General features: G+C 45.2%; 1 protein-coding gene across 3 annotated transcripts in view; it reads left to right on the top strand.

The window, feature by feature from the left end:
* STRADB (STE20 related adaptor beta) overlaps positions 1-24,605 on the top strand; it is a 189,205-nt gene that overhangs the window by 108,509 nt on the left and 56,091 nt on the right. For all 3 annotated transcript variants that reach the window (XM_069615476.1, XM_069615475.1, XM_069615477.1), the window contains exon 7: positions 10,164-10,287. In XM_069615476.1, coding sequence (XP_069471577.1) covers positions 10,164-10,287 — 124 coding nt within the window. The remainder of the gene's footprint in view (positions 1-10,163; positions 10,288-24,605) is intronic.

A 24,605-nucleotide genomic window follows, 5' to 3' on the forward strand; every position in this document is an offset into this window, starting at 1 on the left:
GTCCCCACATGCAGCATTGTTGCTTTATCAGTGTGTTTCGCACGCTCATTGACCCCCAAAAGATTCTTGCTTCCAAATCCCAGAAGGCAGCAGTTTCTTATTTCTCACCATCTAATTCTCTTGGTTTGGAAATACTGTTGACTTTTTCTTTGTTTTTTAAAAACTTTTTTTTAACTCTTTATTTCATTTTCAGTTAACTATCAAAACAATACATTAAAGAATATACAGACTTTAGGCCATTACAACTACAGCACAATGAAAATATATATCATCTACTTCATCACCTTAGAACTGCAATTAAGAAATACATGAACAGAAACGAACAATTCTACCAAACATCCTAAAACCGTCCCTAGAATATAATGGCAAAGAACTACACATAAGACAAACCCATAGAAAGGACGCAGTAGACACACATCCGCATGACAGCCCCTCTCACACCCAACACATATATGTTTCATATTCAAACACTCTAACCTGTGATCACCCATATAGTTAATTGAAAGGCCCCCACAATTCCATATACCTTTCCTCTCTATGTTTTCTATGAAACATTGATTTTTCAAAGTTTGAGAGTATTTGCATATCCAGTAACCAGCCTTCCACAGGTGGTTTCTTTCTCGTTTTCCACACTCTCAGTATTTGTTTAGTTGCCACCATAAGGGCCTTGTTAATCCAACATAATGACGCACAATCAATGTCACAGCTGCCTTTTGGTGACTGTAGGAATTAAATATTCCAGATTGTATCAAGTCTGTACAAGACATGCTTCCAAAAATCCACCACTCTGACACAGTCCCATAGCATGTGTAACAACAAACCTTTCTCTCTATGACATCCCCAACATTGATCACTATCAGTCAATCCCAATATGTTCATTCGCACTGGAGTCCAGTAAAGGCGGCCTAATATTCTTTGATGGATATAGCACAAATTTAGATCAATCTTTGCCCTAACAGGAACTTTCCAAAGGCCATCCCACTCCTTCACAGAAATATGTCTACCTAACCTAACTCCTCAGACCAAGTCTACCTTAGTTTCTCCCATGAATCCAATAAATGCCCATCCATTGGCATGAGTTTAAGAAAACTTGACACCTTTTGCGGCTTTGCATCCAACAGATTACAAATCTCTGGCTTCTGCAATAACGGTGCATTCAACATCTGCTGTCTTTCAGATATCAAATTCTTCATAACCCTATATCTTCCAATCTCCCTCTTATTCAGTCCATACTTCTCCATCAGACTTTCAAAGGACACCTCGCCAGATGTACCCAATTGTCAAAATACCTTTATTAACCCAGCTCAGCCAATTCAACATTTTATTATCGACCTGCAACCCTGGATTATACCAAATCGATGCATCTTTCTACATAAACAGACATTGCCCACTGGTTTAGAACAATTTTACCTAACCCCAAAAGTTCGACTCCCAATTTCCCGCACATATATATATATGTGGGGGGTAAAGTATATAAAAAATGAATAGGGGTAAGTTGGGAGGGCTGTGGGGGGTCTCCCCCACATATATATTTGCAGGAAATAATAAAATTAATTTTAAAAGTTGAACTTTTGGGAAGTCGAACCTTTGGGTTTGGTAAAATCACTTAGATTCTTGCCCACTACCCAATATCCATGATGTCAGGGCAGCCTTTGTAGCTGCAATTGGTTGCAAATTTGCTGCCTGTCTGGGTATTTTCCCAAATGAATATAGACTCCCTACCTGATATCGTTCCAGCTTCCCCCTTTCTATTTGTGCCCGAAATGGTGCTGAACTCCCTTCTTTAAAGTAGCTGACTGATTTTTTAAACAAAAATCCTCTACAGTAGTTCAAGTATAGGATATCCTAATCCCCCTTCCTGAACGCTCCAAACCATAATAAAGTGTGGTATCTTTGGCCTCTTCCCCGTATCCCACAAGAATTCCTGAAAAACGTTATCTATACATCTAAAAGCCTTTTTTGTAAACCACAAAGGGAGCGACTGTATAATATACAATACTTTTGGCAGTAGCATTATTTTGATCACATTCACCTTTTCCCAAACACTCAGTGTAATACGTCCCCATCTTTGAATGTCCATCTGAAGGACTTCTATTAGTTTACTCACATTGTAGTCTACAATTTTCTTCATATCTCGGATAAGATAGATCCCTAAATATTTCACACTTACATTTTCCCACTTACAATTCCTATTCATCGATTGATTACATGCCGGGGTCTCTCTGACAGGAAATACCACTGTTTTTCCCCAATTCATTTCATGACCCGACAGCAATCCCACCTCTTCAAACATACTCTTCAAAATAGGACCTCCTTCTCCTGGATTTCTCAAGATAATCGTAACATCATCTACATAAGCAAGAACCTTAATTTCTCTATCTCTCACACTCAAACCTCTAAGGTTCTGCTTTTGCTGAATATAGGCTAATGGGGGTTCTAACGCAAGGTTAAAAAGGAAAGGAGATAGCTGACATCCTTGCCTCGTACCTCTGGATAGCTGAAAGGGCACCGACAGTTCTTCATCCACCCAGATTTAGCAGAACGAGATCAAGGAGGCAGGTTGCTAGTAAACAAATTCTACGGTTTCTCAGAAAGATCATATGTTCGAAAGATTGATAATGGCTTAGGAGGTATGGTGGTTAAGAGAAAGGAGATATGCGAGTGCTTTAGTTCTTTCTACGCTTCTCTATATACTGAAGAGCTAACCCCACAGGCGCAGGAGCTATCTAATTTCTTTCAGAAAATTGATATCCCGTGTCTATCAGAAGAAAGTAGCAACTCCTTAGATGCCCCAATTGCCATATTGGAAATATTATTGGCAATTGGTAAATTGAATATTGGAAAGTCTCCAGGAATGGACGGATTGCCAGTAGAATTTTATAGATCGTTTGACACGCAATTGGCACCAGAGCTCTGTGATTTGTATAATCATTTTCTAGTTGAAGGGACTCTATCCCCTTCGATGAAGGAGGCTATTATTACTATAATTCCTAAGTCAGGGAGGGATGCATCTAAATGTTGTTATTACCGCCAGTATCACTTCTTAATGTTGGTTTTAAGCTTTTTACTAATCGATTGGATAAATACATGGGGGAATTGATTGATCAAGCGCAGGCAGGGTTCATGAGGCTACAACATGGTTATGACAACATTAGAACGCTGTTAGACATTCTGGGACTACCAGATTCAGAGGTTGGGGAAATCCTGTAAATTTCTTTAGATGCTGAAAAGGCTTTCGATCATGTGAATTGGACGGTTCTGAACTATATATTGCTGAAAATGGGGTTTGGCCCGTTATTCATTAATGCTATTGGTGCCCTACAATCAGAAATAACAAAGGACTTTTTCTTCAACTGCCGGAGTGCACAATTTTTCTTATTTCCGATTGCCTCATTCTATCACTTCGAACTATTGAGAGTTCCTCGTATTTTGCATCATCTCATTATTGACTTGTGAATGCTATGGTACATTTACTTCAATGTCCACACTGCATTATTTACACACAGTTCTTATACATAAAAAGTGCATTGGGGACCTTGTTTTGGGACGGCACTGGTACATTTTTACTAAAACTCCACTGGTACATGGCTTTTGGTACTGCACTGAAAAAATGCTCACTACCAATGCAGGGGAGGCTTTGCTTTGGGACAGCGACAGCAAATGTTTGCTACAACTCCCAGGATATTTTTGTTTAAGGTAGTGCTTGCTATCTCTCCTCCTTCCTCCCTCATTCCTGACTGTCTGCTATTTAGGCATGGTGCACTGCCAACAATCTCTGCCTTGATGCCAGTAAGACTGAGATCCTTCTCATTGGGACCCCGCTCTCTCCTTCCCTCCTACACTCTGCCGCCCTCCATGGGCCCCCTCTCCTCACCCTCCTGTGAGGCAAAAAACCTTTGTGTCATCTTTGACTCCTCTTTCCTCACATCACGGACCTTGCCAAGTAGGCCGAGTTTCAGCTGCACCTCCTCAGAGGAATTCTCCCTTTCCTCACCTTCCCCAGAAACTCAACGTCTCCAGAACTCTGGTCTTCCCTAGGCTGGATTACTGCAACAGCCTCTTCCTCAATCTGTCTAACTCCTCCCTTCGCCGCTTCAACTAATCCGGAATAGGACTGCGAGACCTATCCTTGGCCTCAAGCCCAGCGACCACATCTCTCCAGCCCTAAAATCTCTCCACTGGCTCCCGGTTGCTGCGAGGATCCAGTTTAAGACCCTCTGCATCATCCACAAGGCTTTCTGAGCTCTGGGTCCCCGCTAGATCCAATTTTCTCTCCCTAAATACCTGCTAGAGCCCTTCTGTATTCTAGTCCCAACTCTCTGCAGATGAGACTCTTTTCCAAGCAGAGACTGGGAGGGTAGATATCTCTCCTCTGCAGGTGCTTCCCTCTGGAATGGCATCCCTACCCCTATCAGACTTGAGCTGGATTTCCTTAAGTTCTGGAAGCTTCTCAAGACCCTCCTTCTCTTCCTCCTTCCCTCTCCCCGTCCCCCGGTAATGCCCCCTCTTGACTGGCTGCTTGGTTCCTTCTCGTTCTTACAGGGCACCAGGCCCTTTCCGTCCAGTCTACCCCTGCACTTGGTCTAACCTGACACCCCCCAACTTGCACTTGCCCTTCCGGGCCCCTCCCCTGCACTAGCCTGACTGGGCCTGCACCCCTTGAGCCCTGCCAGCCCTGTACCTCGCACTTAGCACGTGGACCTCCCATGCACTTTCTGCATTCCCCTGGCTCTGCCCCTCTGGCCTCCCCTGGCACTCGTAACTCAGAGGGCCTTCCTGCCTGATGGCACTCCCCCCCCCCCCTTCCCTCTGCCCTGCACTTCTTATAGCTGCACTTGCACAATGTGAATGTCACAAGGCCTAGTAAGACCGTTTTTGTTTTCTCATCCCCATTCCTTGTCTTGTTGCACCTTGAAACACATTGCGTTTAGGCATGTTATAAATAACCAATAAATAAATAACATTATGCACTGCTCACTGTGTCACAGGGCCTCCTAGACACCCCTTTTTCAAAGACCAAGCACTTCCAGAGACCATCGCAGTGTCCCACAACACAGTCACCACATGCCGAAGGGGAGCTTCAGCCCTTTAGTGCAATGCAAAGCTTCAAAGAGTTTCTTTCCGACTCAGATCTTCCAGGTTAGAGATCCTAAAGTATCAAAGCACATCATGGTCCAAGGACTCCCAGTTACAGCTCTGTAAGGCCTTCAGATGAAAACAGCACTACTGGTTCCAAATCCAGACTGCTTTTCTTTGATGTTCTCATACTTGCTGTTTTTCTATCCTTTCTCCTGTTGTCTGGAAGACAGTCTTGAGACACTCTGCCTCTTTTCCTTTTCATTAGCTACTTCTCATTGAACGTGGCCATACTTCTTCTTATACCTTTGGTTCTGTCACATGGACGTTGTGACAAATTGACTTCTACCCTGCAGGAATACAAGGATGAGTAGAGGCTAAAATGCCTAATAGGCCCTCAGACTTATACAAACCAAGAGCCAACACAATCATAAAGGTAAAACAGAAACAGTCAAGAGCTATACCTCCTTGGCCTTTTGTGGTAACGTGGACAGAGGAAAGGCTATACTCTCAAGAGGGGCGTGAAGGTGGTTCAATTGAAACCCAAACAGCGCATTATAACAGTCCAAAATAAAGGAATGTCCACTCAAGGTTCTATAAAAAATATATATATACTTCAAACACACCATGTACAGGGTTGACGAATTGGAAAACACTACAAAAAACCCTCCCCTGAAGAAAGAACACAGAATATGCAAAGATAGCAGAACAGCACTCTGGGTAATAAGACGGGGGGGAGAAAAGGCAATTAAAGACCACAATGTTCAAAAATGATATGTTCATGCGCGCAAAAAGAATAAAAGTGACCTAACCAGTCTCGATGGCCTAAAAATGGGCCAAAAGTGGCATTTAGCAATCAATAGTACCTTTTTGCCGTTTTTGTGGTCTGGCAGTGGCAAATCAGACGACTTGGCGCTGTGCGAGCAATTAGATTGGGAGAGTGCAAAAGGCAGCACCGGAGGGTCTTGGTAGTTCAAATGTGTCGACTGGTTCTTGAAACACAGCTCTAAGCAATTGAACTGTGAAAAACAGTAGGTTCCCGGCTGTCTTCACAGTCTGGGTTCTGTGAGTGCAAGTCCAGGGGCTCAGGGACAAACACGGGGAGAGAGGGTGGCACACAAATGCAGGGGCTTTGGGTACCACTATGGCTGGCAGAGAGGCTGCTTATGTTCCAGCAGCTGGTTCATCCCAATGGTCCATGGGGATGGTTAGGGGATAGAGCTTGGCTCTGCCTTTGAACACCTGCCTTCACTGCACAACTGGAGGACTCTGAAACAGACTGCTTTACCAGCAGGGTCCAAACGTAATCTTCTTGAAGTGTTGGAATCTACAAGATGATTCAAGGAAGTGATCTGAGACCCCTTCCTTTGAAGGTAAAAGCTCACAGGTGATTGGACTAATGCTAGCCTGCCTAAGTGGTCCAATCCCTGTTCTTAAAAGAAGTGGACTTTGCCCTTCTGACATCGCACTCAAAGTGCTTTGCTCTAGAGGAAGTGGAGGTGACCGGAAATAGAGAGAGATAGCAGAGAGAAACAAGATTGTGGACGTCTTCCCCCAACTGTACAGAGCTTTTCGGTCTACACTAACCTTGCCCTTTTCCCTTCTCACCAGGTTCAAAAGGCCCTTAGAAGTGCAGTGCCCTAGTGTGGTGAGGCTACTTTAAATGGGTGTGTTCCTTTGATTCCTGGGCCCAGAACAGATGCGAGATGGGCTCTGGAGGAGAGGGGCATTGACTACTGCATCATACAAAATTGTTTATTAATATTATTCTTCAGCTTGGTCTGCTTCTGAATATGGCCTGATGACAGAAACACGGCAAGCTGGAAAAATATTTGTACTTTCCAAGAGGTTTTGTTAGAGTGGGACATTGTACTCATTTGTCTAAGAGGTATTGTTAAATTGTAAAGACGACCAAGAGACCAGCAGGAGGGAGGAAGTATCGCTGCAGTGTGGAGGCGATTTCTGGAGAAGGAGAAGTGTTGGCTAGTGAGTGAAAGTGGTACTGCTGTGTGAGTGTGCATGTTTGTGTGTCGAGTCTGGTTAGAAAGATTAGTATGAGGGGTGATTGTGAAGCGGATGGCTCTGAGTGGCAGTGTGTTTTTGTTCCATGTAATAATGTCGCCACAAAACTCTCGCCATGCAAAAATATCGCCAAAAAATTGCCGTTTTTTGTGGCGACATTATTGCATGGAACATGCGGGGGACACCCTTGCAACCCCCAAACTTTTTTTTTTCTTTCTTTTTTTTTTTTTTGCCCCTATCCCCATATATATGGTCACCCATATAATATCGCCACAACCTTTTCCCAGCGATATTATTTACGGCAACCATACATATGGGGATCATACTGTTTTGAGTAGTGTGGAGGAGGAAGTAGTTGAGTGTAGGTGGGAGTAGCAGTGTGGAGGATGGAAAAGTATAGCAATGGAAAGAGGGGTAACTCCTCAAACGGTAGAGGTGAGAGGTAGAAAGAGTGAGAAACATTGGAGGAATAGAAGATTGACAGGGGGTAAAGCGTAGTGGAAAAGAGGAAGCGTAGGAAAGGGAGAAGTGAGAGTGAGCATGCTAGATGGAGGACTGATTCCCAATTCATACAGACGTGGACCCCTTGCTCACTGTGCTCAGAGAGGCACAGCTTCACCTCACTGGTGAGGCCCAACAAGGCTGAAACATGTGTATGGGGTTACGGTTGGTACTCTTGTTCAGAAGGGAATTGCCATAGCATTTCAGTCCAGATGTGGACCCCTTGCTCACTGCGCTCAGAGAGGCACAGCTTCACCTCACTGATGATGCCCAAAAGGCTGAAACACGTGTCTGGGGTTGCTGTTGGTACTCTTGTTCAGAAGGGAATTGCCTTAGCATTTCGGTGCTGGACTGCCCATTGTGGGCGGCACAAAGACTGATATGCAAATGGTTTTTTCCATCTGTGCAAGGTCAATGGGTCGTGTTCGTTCTCGCAGAAGGGCACCTATGGACTATTTTTGGATTATGATGAAGATGCCCTGCAAAGTTCACAGGACCAGCCTGTATGAGTTGCCAGCAACAGGAGAAGTCCCCACTTTGGATGCTGTGCTCTAGGGAAAGGCCCACAAATCCTCAGCTCAAGGACAGGCACCACTGCGATGCAGGACTCTGAACTTGTTAGGTCCAGCAGTTCAATGGAGAGAGGCCCCTTTGAAGGTCTCCCCTGTTCACTTTTACACTGCTTCTTTGTTGCCTCTTCATCTTCGGATAATTGGCTCCAGTGGGTGACTGCAGAATGGGTCCATATCCTCTCCAAAAATTCGCAATCATGTGCTGGGAGGACCTCTAGCTCCCCTATCAGGCGACTTGGTACATTCGAACGTCTGGATGACTGTCCAGTTAGCTTGGATACAGCTGTGACCTCACACAGGATCCAGGATCAGTGATAGATGTCTCTACAGCCCCATGTCCAGCTTGAACTGGTTCCTAGCAGATATAGAGGCAGCTTACTGGCATCCGGCAACAGCTCGCAAAATGAATGACCTTGTATGTCCACAACCTCCCCCTCCCCCTGCCTCTGAGGAATATGGCCAAGAGGACAGTGAAGCACAACGACTGGGTTTCAAACAACATGGTCATCCATTTTGAGTACTTTAGTGCACAATATGCTGCCATGCTGTAAAAATAAAGGTATAGAATGAAGAACTTGTTTCAAGAAAATGAAAAAAATAAAACAATGTAGAAAGACCGCTCTGAGACCACTCTAAGCAGTCTTTCTAAATCAAACTGTCATGCCCCTGCCGCACACAAGTGCACGCAGGGGCTAACAGGCATAGCCAGAGGAGGGAAGTCGCAAGGTAAGTGTCTTGTGTTGTGAGTGTGTGTGTGTGTGTGTGTGTGTGTGTGTGTCTCTGCGGGAGAGGAGAGGGAATGATTATGGTGGGGAAGGCACGGGCCAGGAGGGCAATTGTGGTTGCATGACTGTGGAAGAGTAGGGGCATGTGTTGGGCTGGGAAGGGGGTTGGTGGGTGATGAAAGGAAACGGGATCAGTGAGTAAAATCCTCCAATTTACTAGAAAAGCATCGGGAAAGAGTGGGGGTGGGACCGCCTTCCGAGGGGCTGGGGAGTTTGGTTCAGTATGTCAAATTTCAGCATTTTAAAAATCACACAAAATCGGTCTTTTTTGTGTTCAGCCTTTAAAATGGAGAAATATCCTATAGAACCAAAATAAAGTCTCTCCCTCTCGGTCTCTTTCCCTCTCATCTTTGCTCATGGCTTTCTGGTGTCTGCTGACCTGTCAAAGCTAGCCTTCTTTTGCTCCAGATAGCAGCTGTTTCTCTCCAGATCTTGATTCCAGCGCATCGGCTCGCGCTTTAGTTATCAGCCACACCTCTCCAGCTCTCACAGGACCTCTCATAGATCTTGTGGTTGCACCTTCTATGTGCCAAGCTCTTCATGTGACGTGGGATCCTGGAGTCACTGCAGTTATTTCTATGGCTTCCTAGGTCTCTCACATCTCCTAGATTTTCTGCTGACTTCATGCCTCTGCCTGCAGGATCCAGCAACCCCCCAGCACAAAAAACAAAAGTTACCAGCTCCACCTTGGGGCCAATCCATCCAAAACGCTTACTACTCACAGCACTCACGCGGAGGGAGGTCCCTCCTCCTCCAGGCTTCATCATGAGCTACAATCTGTCTCATCTCCATGTTCTTCACCACTCCTCACTCTCCTGTGCATCTTCTTCCCACACCTCTCAGGCCTTCAACCGATCGGAATGGAGTCCCTTGGCCTGCTCTCCCTGTCACTGTTTGTCCATTTGCCGCCCCCTTTTCCCCACCTTATTACCTGCTAAGGGAGGTTATAAAGCCTCAGTGCATTATATTGTATCTCATTGTTATTTATCTCTAGAGGTGTTTGGTCAGCAGTCCTTGTTCCCTCTTGACCAGAGTTGAAAATGTGACTGGTTTGGGTACTTACTTCCACCCATGTCGAGTTGCAGCAGGTTAGGTGCCTTTTCATGTGTATTGTGGTTGCCCGATTTATGCGCTTCATTACAGCCTGTTACTAAGAAATCTCTGCAAATAACTCGTCTTATTTTCCACCTATTGCTTTGTTTTGCAGGATCTGCTGGACAGCTCTTGAGGACCTGTTTCCCAGAAGGCATGAGTGAAACCCTAATAGCACATATCCTGCATGAGGCCGTCAAAGGTTTGAATTATCTGCACAAAAGTGACTACATTCACAGGTATGAAGCAAGTATACTGGGTGGGTGGACTGTCCCAGCATCATATGAGTTATTTTCTTTGTCATAATCTTGATTAATCTTCACAATCATTATGGTAAAGCAAATGCCAAACCTTTTACTACACAAATGTAATCCTCCTGCTTTCATCCAAACATTGGGCACCATTCAGTCTACTTCATATGTTGAGCGAAACATTCAGAACCTATAGGAACTCGCTCCCTTCATGTACCTGAGCAACATTGGTTTTGGGCAGCTAATCGGGCCACCAGGGAAGAAGGGGAAGCTGTGTCCCCGCCACTGCTTTCTGCTTGGTGATCAGAACTGAGCAGTGGAATATCTGCCACTGCGGTCTCCTGTGTAGTGGTGCTTGTGGCAAAGGCGGTACGATGCTTTACCTACCTTGGTAGTCCCACCACAGCTTCTTTTCACCCAGCAAGCAAGATTGGGGCACATGAACAGAGTATACATTAGCAGGGACACATGCACAGTGTGTGGGGAGCTTTGAGGACTTGAGCAGACTGCGAGGAGCAAGAGACACATAGAGCGGGTGAGACGCCTGCCCTTTAAAGGGCAGATGTTTGCTTCCATCGTCCTCAGTCTATTATCTTTCAGTACTCCTAATGCTCAAGTTTCCACAGATGATGTAGCTCACAATGGGCCATGCCTGGAAGCATACTTTTGCCCCTGTTGTCTTTGTAGAAACCCAGGAGTTGGAATGTAAATTATTCTTAACCTCACATCACAGACTAGTAGAACTAATTTTTGATTTATGTAAAAATCTGCATTCAGCATTGAAATGAAGAATGCACATGCTCTAAGAGGAGTTTTATGTTGGTGTGAACAAAATAAGCGATTTTGGTTCTTGGATAGAAAGAGGTAGAAGATTGCAAATACTTTTCAGCTGAAGACATGCTCCGAAGCAACTGTATTACAGCATGAACATGCAACAAATGGTTAATAAAGAATAATAAACCATACACATGACGCAGGAATCCAGCGATCATGGTTAGCAGTGTAAAACTCTCATCTAGTTCCCCATGGCTTTTAAATAACTTTACGAAATAACTTTGCCTGGTCATGATCAGTGCAGTTTTGGCCAAGGATGTCCCCCTGGCTTCACCTAGTGTGGTGGGATTGGGAGAGGACCCCTAAAACTCAGAATTTACCATTGTTCTCTAATCACTGGAAGGGATGATTTACCTTATTGGCTTTGCCAATACTTGCTTCCGTCACTTGGAGAGCTAACTCACTACAAAGGTGCTTGGGACTCCTTTGGGTACTGGGCCTACCACATTTAACAGGAAATTACTTTTTACGTATCAGGGCCTTATTTTCAGGACAAAGTACAATTGTTTCCAGTGCTTTTTAGTGTGTTACATTGCTGTACTCTGAATTTAAATTACTGAGATATTACTTCTAATAATTGTCTTTTATCTTCACTTGCTTTACTACGTACAGTTTTACCTGTGCTTAATTGAGTATCCTGAACTGTTATAAAAGTAGTGCTGTTGACCTCTACTAGCTCACCTCCTTGGTGAATGTATGTATGTGCGTAGATTTGATTGAGTAGTCCTACTTACTGCCTGTTTTCGTTGAATAGAGTGTGTAAGCCCAATAAAAATAATATTTTTGGATTCCTGTCTAATTTGATGTGTACATGTGTCATTGTACCACTACACCACCCCCATACCCCTAAAGTCTAAGCCTTACTGATCAGCTACTCTACCTTGATTGATCTTCGGCTAGACATGCATGTCTTTTTCCTGTTTAGTATAACAGGCTGACGTTTCAAAACCCTCCCTCCATGATGGGTATGAAAAGCCATCTTAACAGTAGGGAATGAACACTGTTACATACCTGAGGCATTCCATAACACATTGACTCCTTTTACCCTCCCAATATCCAGAGTGCAGTTTCCAGTTCTGCTACTCCCAGGCTTCAAACTAAGGCACTATGAATGGTGCCGCAAATATAAATGACACAATTTAGAATGACCCGGGAAGTACTGCAAACTCTCTATAGAGTCAGTGATATTCTTTTATTTTTCCTTTCTCAAACAGATACATAACACATTATCAAATTGTCAAAAGTGAACTTTATTTATCCAAATGTAGGTTTTTCCAAAACCTAAAAAAAACAAAATTGAGACCAAAATATTCAACGCGTTTAATTTACAAGAATCCTCATCAGGACTATCATTTTACAAAATAGTGATTGATTTATAAATTATGGATTGAGAAACAATACAGAAACACTGGGATTTAAAGTATGATCCAAAATAAACATACTAAAGCAAAAAGCGCACTCACCTCTGTTGTATCTTCAGTAAGTTATACTGTTGCATTCCAGACCTGCTCCATGGTTATGAGAGTGTTTAGGGAGAACCTGAGGTGAGGGTTTCAGAGTGTGGAAGGTGAGATAGTTGAAGGTGACAATATCAGTGGACAACCTGGAGCAGAGGCTTGTTAAATCATACCTAATAAAGAAGATAAAATGAACCTTACTTGACTGTGAACCTTGCTACTTAACATTTTGGCAACGAGGTGGCCCTGGGGAAAAAAGCCTCTGCTGATGGTATTGTTGTTTCACAAGAAAGTGTGACCACGAGAAGTCCCTGCCAGTGCCTCCCCTGTCCAGGGACTACGGGAAGTGTATTTGCAACAGTGTGTCTGCAGTGCTTGGAGCTGTGCCGTGCAATGTGCGCCTTCGCCTGCTGCTCAAGCAGCCAGTACGGAGCCATTGCTGTGGGGCGTCCGCCTGAAGGATAAATGCTGAGAAGGGACGTTCGTCTCTCCCAATTCCTGGAGGACTTCCGGTAAGGAGACTGGGAAGGGGCGAGAGACACACAGGTACAGGTTGCTAAGCGTGAGTTTCCGGCACTGCACCGCAAGGATCGGGTGTCGTCCTGTACGACTCTAAACATGTGAGAAAAGAACCTCATGGCGTGTGGAATTACATTGGGGGTAGAGTGGAGCCATAAGATCACTCGTTCCAGTTATCTGTGTATTAATTGTTGAAAGGATTTATCACATTAAAAAATCTCCCATCACACAATAACAATCTTTTTAATAATACATCTTTGTGTTGAGTTTTTGGAGCCATATTTGGAGCATCCTTTTTGGTTCAACACTCCATAATTTCTTCTCAAAATGTCTTACTTAATTTTACATTAGCGCATCATCATTCTTGACAGACTTTCATTTCTGAGAATTCTTTTGGTCCATTTTAGAGTTCTCTTAACTTTTTGCTTTTTCCCTTCTTATTTTTTGGGGGGGATCTCTGGCCTATTTGACTTTTACAGGAGCCCCTTGACATTGAAAGCCTTTTTGACTCTGAAAGAATATAGGTCTCATGGCAGCACATGAAGCTCGTTGGACAGTTGTGCCTTTTAATCACCCAATTTGGCTCTAGTGTTCTTGTATTACTTTACATTGGTTTTAAGGAGTAGACAGGTGGCATCTGTAATTCAGTTTTAGCTTTACCAGGTGTGCAAGCCGATATGCTGCATTGATAGCCTATTGTACTATTTTGGTAGCCATTGGGGCACCAATGTATTTTTCTAAGTTCTGCTTGTGGGCATTTTGTTTTAGGCACTTCCGTTCTTCAGGGAAACCATAAGGTAGACCTAAAATAGACATTGTGCACACGCAGGCTCTTTGTGAGCACAGGAAAAAAACGTACATATACCACTAGCTACCCACCTCTAACACACCGAAAGGTGGCTACTTGTCAGAAATTTACCTCACAGTAGGAATTTCATAGGATTATATCTCCCACCATAGACAAAGAAATGTGTTTAGCATATTTTAATTATTATATCAAACAACATGGTAAAACAACATAAAAAACCTATTTCCAGCGTTCATTATTTGTAGAAACACAAATGGGCGGAAGAAGCAGACACCAAAACATTTGCAATGTACAATTTGCGTGATGTTAGTAATGGTGTATTTTGATCGCATTTTCAATTATACAACAACATGGTATAATAGCGTCAACATTTGAATATGTTTCTAGGGAGAAGGACAACACTGTTGCAGTTTAAAGCTCGTCAGTAAAGTCCAACGCCCCGTCTTTAGGACGCGATAGGTTAAAGAAACACGTTACACTGGCAACAGGGCGCCTATGTGTCAGTGTAGTGACCTAAAAAGATAAATAAAAATTGTTTTACTCAAACATGATAAAAACGGTGATGGTGGTGTTTGTGTGCATACAAAACAAGTAGCCAGGTTGCTAACCTTAAAAGTGATTTCTTTTGGTGTGATGGGCAAAGCAATTGCATGAATCAATTTAATTGAGGCAGCAGACCAGTCCGTCTTAAGAATTCAAGCTGTAAATCAATACGTAAATTTATTTAAATTTTTGTTGAAACAAGTTACATTTCGATATATGAATCAATCATATTTACCACTTTATGTGTAAGACAGGGATTTTTGTTTCAAGTCCTGCAGAGAAATTTCAGGGGTGTACCGAGTTTCTATGGTATTCCGGATAATACATGTCCCATAATGCATCATGGAATCTAAAAGAAATGCGAAAAGCCTTTCAATTTCACAGGTTTCACCTGATTTGCGTTTCTTTCAAGCATTTAAGTGGCAGGGAGTAACACTTACTTGGCCATAATGATCCCCAAGGCTGTCTTGCATTGTTATATATTGGGTTAGATATTTTAAACCCTCGCATGTCAGTGAATGGCTCTGTGTGGGAGACAAAGGCACCAGAGAGTACAATTAGACTCTGTACGTTTTTGAGCAACAATCAAGTGTGGCATGGATTTCAAAGCAGGCTTACCTGTCGTGTGTGCATTCGCCTTCACAGAATCGCTTTACCCCGTGGCTTTTTCCTTGGTTGAATACTGGTGTAAGCCAAATGTCATTCGTTGACATCGAAAGAGGACTGCCAAGTCCAGTCCATTCGTGTGTGTAATAGAGGAAGGACTTTCCTCAGTATTAGAAAGGGGTCGGCCATTTTTGAGTGTATATGGATCCTATGAAGGTATACTTAACACTGCAGTAAATAATGATCTGCTTGCTAGTTCTCAGTAAGGGGGTGTGTATAGTGTGTCAAATACATTTTTTCTTATAGAGCAAATTTGTGCACACAATGGTTATGCATTATATGACAATTTTAGACAAGGCATCACCCTCCAGCAGACATGATAGACATAAATGGCAATGAGATCATATTTCATTAACCCCCCACTGGTTGTCTGAACTATTAGTGGATAAACAGACTCCACTCTATGGCGATATTTAGACCGGACTGGACTGTATTGAGATTATAACAGTGTATTGCATTACTGTTGGCGAGAGGATAAGGGCCAGATGTATTACCAATATTTCGGGGGTCAGTGACAGACTGTGTGTCCGGTTCCTCGTTGGCGTTTTGAGGACCTGCAACTAGCAGTGTCGCAGAGTCAGGAGTGACACCTCCCGTTTTTCCGCTGAACCATATTCCTCCAGATTCCATGAGTGTTAGTACAAGTCCTTTTATAACTGCAAGCTCAGCCAAGACTTGCTTGCAGCTACAACCGTGGGCCGAATCTGAGTCCTTGGGGGGAGATGTACAAAGAGGTAATTGCTTGACCGATGGGAGGCCAGGTGGGGGGCTTGTTGCTGGACTTAGGTCCATCATTTTCTCACCACAGAGCCCATCTATGTTGGCATCAGCACATCCTGCTATAGCCTCAGGCTCAACCATGTACGGAGGTCCCAGTGACTCAACAGATTCTGAGGCTCCGTTATGGACTATGAGTGAGGGGGCCTTTGTGGTCTTTTGGATAGTCAGCACCCCTCCCAAAAGCCAGGGGAGGAGTACAGGTGTAGATACATTGTCAGCTATGATGCCCTGTTGGTAAAGGGCAACAGGCTTGAAGGCTGTTTCACCCCCATGAGGGTCAGTGTTGATGTTGGATACTGGGGGGGACAGTATCCCGTGGGTCCCTCCAGGGTCTGTCGCTGCCGTTGGAATAGGGATGGTAGGTAAAGGTGACACAACTGGGGATGCAATGATGAGATCCGTTTGATCAAAACCTCCCGTAGTAGTTTTGCCCCTGACTTTCCTTCCTTCGACGGGTGGGGCAAGCAGGGGTCCTCCACTAATAACACTGGTTGCAGCGCTAACTGGACCAGACACCCCATCATTCTCCCCAGCAGGTACCGTCAGCTCATGGGACCCTCCTTCAATGCTGTTGTTAAGACTCAAGGCTGGCGGAGAGATGGAGGTTTGGGGGAGGAAAAGGTGGAAGGATGGGTTTGCCCCTAATATCCATTGCGCTGCCCAGGAAGCTATTCATTTTTTAAAATTAGTTTATATGCTTCACCTGTGATCATGGGAGGGGGGCTTCTTGGTTGTGCCTTGTCACGTGCTTTGGCCAGGTTGGAGGTGAACAATGGCCCTGTTTTAAGCTTGCGCTTGAGTAAAAGTATTTTCCTCCTATGTTCCACAGGCTTGAGCATGTGCTCCAAGGATGCTTCCGAAAAGGGGAAAGCTAGTGTGAGGGGAGAGAGACCATCTCCAGAGCATAAGTGTCTTCTGTCTTCCTGAGACCTCTGTTTGACACTGGGTGGCACAAATGTGCCGGGAAGTTACTGTCCAGGAGGAGGGAGGGGGCACAAAGCTGTCAGCTATCCGCTTCATAGAAACTGCGGGGGTCAAAAGATCCTAAGAAAAGCATAGCAACCCAATGGGACTGGTGCAACACAATTGGTTGACCCCCTACCCCGCCCCGTAACCCCATTGCGGCTCCTCACCTTGCCATGAGGGATTGGGTGTGAAAATACAATGGATCCGTCGGCAGTAGACCTTGGATGACGAGGCGTTTATGAGCTCCGTCCCTCGTGGATGCCTAACACCCTGTGGGTGCCCAACACCCCCAGCGCCCTTGACCAGCAGGCTTCACACTGCTGGTTGGGTCAGCAGTTCTTATCCTCGAGGTGGCGTGGGAGCCAGCAAGCCCCCGTGGGTGCCCAACACACCCAGCGCCCTTGACCAGCGGGCTTCTCCCTGCGGGGTGGGTCGGCAGCTCTTATCCTCAAGGGGGCGTGGCCAGGAAAAAACAAAACAGGAGTTGGAGCAGTAGAGAGGAGCCAGCAAGCCCCCGTGGGTGCCCAACACCCCAGCACCCTTGAGCAGTATTTTCTAAACCATATCTCCTAGAGGTTTAATGTTACAGTGACTGTGTTGTGTATGGCATCTGTATCTTTGGGCAGTGAGCCTAAATTGTATCGTATGATATGGTATGGTATGGTATGGTATGTAACTTGTAAAGAGCAAGCTGTGGCCCAAGGGTATCCTGGCACTGAGCAAGTAGGAAGTAAATGGGAGATGCACAACAGAAATAAAGAGCATAAACAACAAAGGCCCTCATCACAACCTTGGCGGTATCCCGGCTGTAAATCTGCCGGGTTACTGCCAATGCGAATAGCGTTACCGCAACTCGGTTTGGCGCTATTAGCGCCAGATCCTGAGTTGTGTTAAGGCTGTTACTCCTCATTTTCTGAAGAGTCCATAGTACTCAATGGGGCAGTAATGGCGCTATTATAGCTGGCGGTATTAGTGCTGCGGTAATAGCGCCACAAATGGGCAGAAAGTGGAGCATTTACCTCCAGCAATACCTCCACTTTCCGCCCAAACTCGGAATTGAGCGGAGCATTAATGCGGCGGTATAGCGTTACTGCCAAATTTTTGTCACTCCACCCAACCCCTGTTGAGGCACAGAGTAAATATTCGCTGGATGGTAACAAGAAGGTTTTAAGTGACTTCCTAAAGACCGAATGGCATTCATTTATTTGGAGAGAAAGCGCAAGGCGGTTGCAGAGCTTTGGCGCAGCCACTGAAAAAGCACAAATGCCCACTGTGCTCCTTTGAAATGTAGGTTCGATCAAAGGGAGATTATGAGCAGAATGGAGTGCATGAGAAGGTTTATATTTGCAGAGCCTTTCCTTGGGATACCAAACACCTTTGCTGTAAAAAGTCTGATGTACAAGGCAAAGGGTCTTAAATTTGACTCTACAGTCAATGGGGAGCTAGTGCAACTTCCTAAGCAGAAGTCGATTTGGATAGTTTTACTACAAGGCTCGTGGCAGAATTCTGCAGGACTTGTGGACGGTTAATTGTGTGCATTAAGTCAAAATATAAAAATATAAATGGGCGGCTGCTGAGGCTGTTTTACCTTATGTCTGGTGGTGGTAGTGTCATCACGTAGGTAAGGGCTGCCTGTCCCTGAAGCCACCTTGTCATTGGTGAGACAAACAACAGGGGCAGTAAGTCCCTGTGGAAAAGGCCTGAAGGCAATACCCCTGGAGCAAGGAAGGAGGAAACAGGAGGATGCAATGAGAAAGCGAGGAGAAGCAGGCTGGAAGTAGACGTGATGAGGAGCAGGGACACAAACACGGCAGCAGGTTTCAGGAACCACTGGAGCGTTGTGACACAATCCACTGTGGTTTCCACAAAGCATATATTAGCCATGTGAAGTCCCGCCCGGCCATGGGTGCCATCTTGAAAGGGGCGCAGCCCCAACGCTGCAGCCATGTTGGATGGGTAACAGCTGCAGCACGGCCGCAGCAATGTCATATGACAATAAAACAATATATGCAATCACTGTTTGATGTCCAAAATGGGACATACACCATACTTAAGAACTTGAACAACTTCAGTAGCAACTTTGAGGAGTCTGAAATTAAAGCCAGGCACAAAGTTGTCATGTTTTTGATTAAAGACTTTTATTAACTTAAACAGGTTGGGAAAATACTTCTCTGACCCTGCTCTAAGAGGAGTTTCCCTACCTCAAACCAAACACTAAGGATCTATCTTTGTCAGGATGTCAGAAATCAAATGCCGGTCTTGTGTCCAAACATTCTATCTTGAACCTCTCACTACAAGCAAAATAATAAAGTGAAATGGCAAATGTCTTTAATCTGGTATTTGCAGAAAGTGTTCTTAAATAAAAAAGAGAACAGCTCCAACGTAAATGTTCTCCGAAATGCAAAAGAACTTAACTCCAGAGGGGTGATTCCCTTCCCCTGGATTTTTCACTGGTATCACAGATGCCTCTGGGTCTAAAAGTTCTTTGCATCTTTCTTGGACCACAACAATCCTGTTGCATAAAAAACTGTTCAGCCTTGTAAGTTCTTCAGCCTTGTAAGTTCTTCTTTAACAAAAGTTCCTTTAACACAAGTTTGTTCTTTGTTTTACAAACACTGTTTCTGCTTGACACTCCTTGTAGGTTTGCATTAATATGCCTGGTAAACTATCCTGACAGGGCTCTTTATGCACTTCCAACTGCCTGGTGTATGTTTGCCAGGACTTCTCATATATTATAGTTCCTCTTTACATCCAACTAGCATATACCTTTCTTAATTGGTATATCTACTTGTTTCACTGCTCTTGTACTCTTCCCCCACATTTGCATTAATGTCTTATTGGGATTTGGTTTGGCTTCTCTGCTGGAGAGTTCCTTTGCTCCGGCACACCGGCTTGCGCCTCCAGCTTCCACACATTCCGACTTGTATTCCGGCTCCTGCCTCCAGCTTGTGTCCGGCCTTCAATTGAGATGCCATGTCTTCTCCCAAGCTCTCTCTCATAGTTTGGTTACCATTTTTAAAGGTCCGGCGCACAGGCGCTTTCACCCAACAACTAGCACGCTCATTGAGCTTGACGCTCCTGCTGCTCTGTATCAATTCCTTCATCCCCCACGTCTCAGTATTTAGTCGGTTGATGGAATTGACGTCCACTGATATTAACTGTTGACTTAGGTGGTTGTGGGAATTGAAGCTCATTGATGGTTTCTGACGCATAGTACTTGGAGAGTCTTTCTCCATGATTCCATATGTAAGATCAGTTCTACATGAAGGAAAACTAGAACCGAAAAGGGTTTTCTTGGAGCTTTTACTCTTCAGGTTATGGATGGAAGTTTGGCCTAAAGGGTGTTGGGAAAGGTTTTCTATAGTTTCCCTATAGGGGGAACAGATGCATGGCAATAGGCCATTAGGCTAAAAAGGGTTTCTTCCACATGGGAAAATGGGGGATACCCCGCCAAAGAAGCCATGATATCTCCCCGGTGGCTGTCTCCTCCCATGTGATCCTCCCTCATATAGCTGCCCACAGGAGTCAGGATCAGGTACTGACTGCCATCACCTGGCCACATGCGACAAGGTTACCGCAGGGGGATCCGTGATGACTCCATTGGATTCATCACACAACACTGTTATAATAAACTAAAGGGGGAGCTGTTAGAACAAATGATCACAGGCCTTTTAATTATGTTGAATAATTGGTAACTAATCTTAGGGAGTCCATCCCTTCCTATTAACCAGTGTTTCAAGATTTTCAAGGGAAGTAACCAGGTTTTGGCCATTAATGGGGAGTTTGCACAGTTTTTAAAAGGTCTCCCACAGGAATCAGTGGGATTCAATGTATAATATAGTACTTGAGTTAGTAGGATCATTTCGATGATAGCAAGGTTCCTACATAAGTAGGGAATGGGCAGCTGCCATTTCAACTCATACATGTCGAACCCAGGTAGAATTCCTATGCTACAGTGTAGGACATTTTGCTTGTTGAAATGAATGGGGACCAGGGGTAACAAAACAGTTAAGCGACCCAGACCCTCAAACCCCAATCAAGACCGGCAACCACCCCAGGTAAGTCGGGGGCCATTGGGGACAACTGCTCTCATCGTAGATGGAGGCGAGAACGAGGAGGAGTGAAATATTGGAGCGATAAAAGAGTGGTGGGAGGAGTTTGAGGAGGGGTAAAGTAGTGAGAGTAGAAAGGGCGAGGTGATTGTGGACATGTAAGGACAGTCTGAGCCAAACCACAATAAATGCAGGGCGCCAACCCTACCCTTTTAAAAAACTAACCCTTGGGTAGAGTAGGAAAGCTAGGAAGTACATGAGGGAGATTAGAGTGTCAGCAGGTTAGGAAACCACCCGTAGCCTTAAGCAGCGTTTAGACAGTAGTGCGGTACTAACCAGGGGTTACGGATGTCTTTGTTAGGGAGGACATGTCAAGGGAGATGAGAGAGGTACGGTCATAGGGCCCACAAGATTTTAAAACAATTGTTCGCCCGTCCTCGTGATTCTTGTGCAATCTGTGACAGAGAACACCTTGAAAACTGAGTCCCTGGACCAATCTGCTTACTTCATAATGGTTATTCGATGCACACCAAACAGGAAAGCTTTGGAAGCCATCACCCCTCTGCAATGGGTGGGTTCTGAAAGTGACCATGCCAATGCCATCTTGCCCCATGACCCATCTTGCTAAGGTGGCGGTAGTGAATGGCCTACGAGGATGTCTGATGCCCAAGAGTAACTGCTTACAGCTAGGAAGTATGTGAGTGGCCCTAGCCCACTAGTACAGCTTGAGGCAGCAGACAGCACACAACTGCAGACACGCAGGGAAAGCCACGTAAGACAATAACCTAATCCCCATCTTGATGCACTTGGACACAGCAAAGCATACGCCTTCAGGCAATAAAACACTAACACTCTGTAAAAAAATGTAGCACACGCTCTCGCAAGATATCAGGCATAGGAGCCTGGTGAGCATGCAGAACAGCTCCTTAAACCCCAGGAGTGGATTGGATTCCCAAGTTTCGAAGAAACCTGTAGCACCATACTTATGTCCCAAAGGAAAGAGAAACTGGGTCCAGGAGGTCTGGGGAATTTAACTCCATTCAACAAATGACAGACTGAATCTTGTTTACTTCCTAGCTTACCATCTTCGTTGTTGCTGATCTGTAAACACCCATTGTGCAAAAGGCTTTCCCGGCATCGCCCAGATTTCAACACTTCCACTGCAGGACATAGAACTTAATCTCTGTCTTTTTCTCTACACCAGCAATCCCGACTGAACCACTCTGCCTACTAACTCCTTGCTGTGGAGGGAACTCAGGAATCTTTGTGGCTAGCAGCTGAAGCCAAAAGATGTTGGATATTCGAGCGAGCCCTGAAACCATCCAAGCCACATTGCACAAGGGCCTCTCATAAATGAATGGGAGGAACTTTCCTGACAGGTCTGTCAGAAAGACCGGGTGCCAGGGAAGTAGGACTGGAAAATCAGAAGAAAGTTACAGAAAAAGAGGAAACCTGGTCTGGGTTGTCCACCACAGGGTTAACCACACAATGGGCACTTCCTCTCTCCTCACTTTAGAGCTTGCACAAAGGGAGGAAATGTGTGCTTCTCCCAGGCCTGAAGGCTGGGGCGGAGCATCAGTCACGGCTGCATATAAGTCTGACCTCCAGTTTAAGAATCGTGGTATCTGATCTTTGAGCCTGGATGCGAAACCATTGGTTCGGAAAGGGCCTGCATGCATGATAGTTTTACAAAAACCAGGGGATTCAGTTTACAATCACTGAGGTCCCTGAGATCTCTGCCATTCCAGTCAGCCACTATGATGTGGAGGCCCTGCAAGTGCTCTGCCACCAGTCTCCTCTGGTTGCAATAGTGGCAGAAATCTTTCGCCAGCTCCACACGGCGCTTGAACCTCATACCCGCTTGGTGGTTAATGTGCCTGATTGCTGAGATGTTGTCCATCCTGAGTAAGATTCAGGACTGTACTCGGTCAGCGTTTAGAGCTCTTATTGCGAAGGAGCCAGCTATGCACTCCAGGCAATTGATATGAAAGCTCAACTGGTCTGGGGACCACTTCCCACCAGTAGATATTTTTCCACACCAGGCTCCACAGCTCCTGCTGCTTGCATCTGATTCAATGATGAGGTCCAGGATGGAGCCCAATATGGCACGGCCATTCAATGCTTCCATGTGGCCCAGCCACCAGCAGAGCTCTGTATTGGCTTCCAAGTCTACGGGAACCATTTGAGACGAAGATAGATCCAGATACAAATAATGCATGTTTAGCTTCTGCAGCAATGTGTAATAGAGTGGATGGGGAACGCCGGCCTGAATGAAGATGCCAGGAGACCCACAAGTCCGGCAAGCTTGCAGAAACAAACAAAGCAACTCACCAGGACAGAGTGGATTTCCTTTATTTTTCAAACCTTACAAGAGAGCAAATGGACGATCCCAGGCAGAATGTTCACCTAGAAACCCAGAAATTGCAGTTTGTGAGATGGATAGAGAATTCTCCCAGTTTAAGATGCACCCTAGGCTCTGCAAAGGGAATTGACATGACATCTGCTTAGTTTGAAAAGCTTTGTCTTGGGACATGAGTCATGCGCCCAGGTACATGATCCACCAAATACCCTACTCCCTCAGAGTTGGTACAACTGGCTTCATTATATTCGTGAAGCACCACAGGGACAGGTGAATTACCAAAACCTGTCTGTCCATGAATATTTTAGAAATTTCCTGTGAGTCGGACAGATCGGGACCGTCACGTCTTTGAGATCGTAAGAAGTCCCGAAACATGTGTATTACCTCTATCTTGAAATGGAAATGGGTCACTGTGACAAATCCAGGGAATTAGTCCCCTTTCCCAAAAGAGGACCCACCACCTTTGGGACTAGGGAGGGGAGCTTGGGGGACAGGCCAAGCGGGATCCCACTGGGGGTTACCCCTACCCCCTTTAGAGGACAGGCAATCCCTGTGTAGGAAACTGGCAGCTCTCTACAGCAGGGGCTTGTTTGGTTCAGAATGTATAGGGAGATGCGCATTCTGTTGCCCCCTCTGCCCTTGCTATCACCTCCCAGTCCCTTCCAGGCAGCCTTTTGTTTTTCTTGGTGGAAAAGCTTGACTTGAAGAAGTCCAGAATTGCTGGCCCTAGTAACTCAACTGCTGTCCCCACTCCCCAGCCTTTTGAGCTGGGCAGGCATTCAATGTCCCCTGCTTTAAAGTGATCTCTCTGAATGTGGTAATAAAGATTCGGAGAAGATTTTCCCCTGTTAAGTTAGCACAATTCAAGGCGAAATTGCCACCCTGGCCCGTTCCTTGGCTACTCTATGCAACAGCTTGTTCCACACACATGCCTCTTTCCCCATGAGCTAAGAATGGATTAGGCCACTCCAACCGACAGGTCACACAAGCCACAGCACCACCAAGTGGCAATCCATGGAAGTTAGAGCAATGCAAATCAACTGAAAACCATGTTTCTTTGCTCCAGAAAACTCTTGCTTCAGGCTGGTGAAGATGGCTATCTCCCAATTCCTTGCTTTCAGTGAAGAAAATGGCTTTCTTCATGACCACCAATTGTGGTTCTGTCCAGCTGGTGGGACGGAGTCGGCCTACATATGAGACTAGTGCCTGCAGTCCTTGGACATTAATTGTCCTACTATCTTTATCCTCTTAGACCCCCTCCTCTGCGTTCCACACTGTGAACCATGACGCTTTTGTTGACACCTTGGCTACCTTCTTTGGCA

Source organism: Ambystoma mexicanum, chromosome 9 (assembly GCF_040938575.1).
Source record: "Ambystoma mexicanum isolate Mex_15411 chromosome 9, UKY_AmexF1_1, whole genome shotgun sequence".
In the NCBI taxonomy this organism is placed as follows: Eukaryota; Metazoa; Chordata; class Amphibia; order Caudata; family Ambystomatidae; genus Ambystoma; species Ambystoma mexicanum.